Genomic DNA, 2291 nt, shown 5'->3' with positions numbered 1-2291 from the left:
TCCCACCTCCTCCCCCAGCTGTTGGGCAGGGTTTGTTCCTTTTCTTTGCCAACAAAATCATCCCCCCCCCTCTGCTCTAAATGACAGGGTTGGGGACTGGCAGGAGCAGCAAAACTTGCCTGCAAGAGACAAAGGGGTCTTGCTGCCAGCTCCTTGCAGAGCTGCATTTAACCTCTTCCCTGGTGGGATACAAGATTCCAGACACCAGGATCCCAGCAGGCACGGGCCCCTTTGCAAGGCAAGAAGAAAAAGAAGGGAGCAAGGAGTTAGCTGGGAAATATTTCCCTCTAAAAATCTTCCAGCAACCAGGGACCCCACACTCTCTTGCTGAAAAAAAAAAAGCACTGGAGAAGCTGTTTTTTTTCCATGACATGGAAAAATGTGGAGCTGGGGGGTTGGTTTTGAGGCCTGGTGAAAAAAGTCCCAAGGGCTGGTTGGTTTCGGGGGGGAAAAGTGGTTGGGAAAGATCTGTGGGTTAAGAAACAAAGGGAATTCTGACCCCCCCAGTCCCACTTTTTAACCCAAAACGTGGGGAAAAAACATCCCGGGGGGTGGAGGTTTTGGCAGGGATTAAAAAGAGGCGTGTTTTTTTTTTTAATGGGGGAGGGAAAGGCTTGAGGGGGAAGGTCCCCACTCCCGGAGGTAGGGGAAGGCTCAGCTCTTCCCACAGATGAGGGGATATTTCAACCTGCCCTTTCCAGCTGAAGTGCTGGGGAGAAACCCGCGGGTGCTTCGCTCTTCTGCTGCCTCCTCTCAGCACTTGGCAGGGCAAAGCAGATCCCTGCGGTGGCCAGGGCTGTTGTGTTCATTCCCCCCCATCCCATCTCCCTTCCCAGGAGGAAGGATGAGGCCCCTGCTGTGCTGCCTGGGGCTGGCCGTGCTCCTGGGGCCCTGCCTGGCCTGCCCCAGCCCCTGCTCCTGCTCCACCAAGAAGAACGGGCGGCTGCTGGCTGAGTGTGCCTACAAGGATCTCCAGGAGGTACCTGAGGGCTTGTCCTCCAACGTCACCATCCTCACCTTGTCAGCCAACAGGATCGGGTGGCTGGGCCGGGGCTCCTTCCTGGAGGTGCCCGAGGTGCAGTCGCTGTGGTTGGGCTACAACCAGGTGGGGCTGGTGGAGCCGGGGACTTTCGCCTCCTTGGTTCACCTGAAGAACCTGGACCTGAGCCACAACAAGATTGCAGACTTCCCCTGGCAGGACCTCCGCAACCTGAGCGCCCTGCAGATCCTGAAGATGAACAACAACCGCCTGGCAGGGCTGCCCAGAGATGCTTTCCACCCCCTGAAGGACCTGCGCTCCCTCTGGCTCAACGACAACGAGCTGACCACCTTGGCCGAGGGCACCTTTGACCACCTCCCGTCCTTGTCCCAGCTTCAGATCTTCAACAACCCTTTCAACTGCTCCTGCAAGGTCTTCTGGCTGAAGAAGTGGACCGAGAACACCTCCGTCTCCATCACCAAGGGGGGATCCACCCTGTGCGTGGCTCCCGGGAGGCTGAAGGGCAGGGCGGTCACCGACATCCCCGACCACCACTGCGTCGCCCCCTCCGTGCAGCTCACCTACCTCTCCAACCTGGGCAACACGGTGACGTACGACGGGCTGACCTTGACCCTGCACTGCAGCGTGGCAGGGAACCCCCTCCCGGAGATCAGGTGGAAGATCCAGACCCCCGGCCGCCGCGTCCAGATCGACGGGCCCAACGTGGCCCGCGACGGGAACGTCAAGCAGAGCCGAGAGCGTTTCTTGGCCTTCAAGAACGGCACCATGGCCATCCCCAACTTCAGGAAGGAGGATGAAGGCACCTACACCTGCCTCGCTGTCAACGACGTGGGCACCAGGGATGTCTCGGTCAACGTGGCCTTGGCTGGCTCAGAGAACCCAGCTGAAGACCTGCTTCGAGATGACCCCCACGCCAGCCACTTGGGGGGCCAGAGCTGCTCCAAAGGGGATGAAATGGATTCCTCCAGTGCTGGGGAAAAGCTGGTGATCGTTTACCATGTGCCAAGGGAGTCCAAGAGCAGGGCCGTGGTGCCCCGGGTCCAGCTGGGGACCCTCCTGCTGGCTTGGGGCGCGGTGCTCTGCTGGTGAGGTGGGGAGAAGGACCCCCCCTGCCTCGGGGGGCTCCCCCTCTTTCTGTAGCATTTCTCTTCACGTAGTGCCGTGCCTTTGCTGAGCTTCTGGGGGGCTGTGAGTGGTGAGGAGATCCAGGCCCCAGGCTGGTGGTCCCAGCCCTCCTTCAGGTGGGGCTCCAGAGTTGGGCTCCATCCCTCGAGAGCTTCCAACAAGCTCA

At 59.7% G+C, this 2291-nt stretch overlaps 1 protein-coding gene across 1 annotated transcript; it reads left to right on the top strand.

The window, feature by feature from the left end:
• The first annotated feature begins 844 nt into the window (after positions 1 to 844).
• Positions 845 to 2089, top strand: ISLR (immunoglobulin superfamily containing leucine-rich repeat). Its single transcript, XM_010000848.1, has one exon. The coding sequence runs from the start codon at positions 845 to 847 to the stop codon at positions 2087 to 2089; it is 1245 nt and encodes a 414-aa protein (XP_009999150.1).
• The last annotated feature ends 202 nt before the right edge of the window (positions 2090 to 2291 follow it).

The sequence above is a fragment of the Chaetura pelagica genome, unplaced genomic scaffold (genome assembly GCF_000747805.2).
Source record: "Chaetura pelagica isolate M959 unplaced genomic scaffold, ChaPel_1.0 scaffold371, whole genome shotgun sequence".
NCBI lineage: Eukaryota > Metazoa > Chordata > Aves > Apodiformes > Apodidae > Chaetura > Chaetura pelagica.
This window is presented reverse-complemented; position numbering and strand designations above follow the sequence as displayed.

Excerpts from the sequence above, each read along its gene's own strand:
- ISLR (XM_010000848.1), top strand. The coding sequence starts at position 845 with ATGAGGCCCCTGCTGTGCTGCCTGGGGCTGGCCGTGCTCCTGGGGCCC.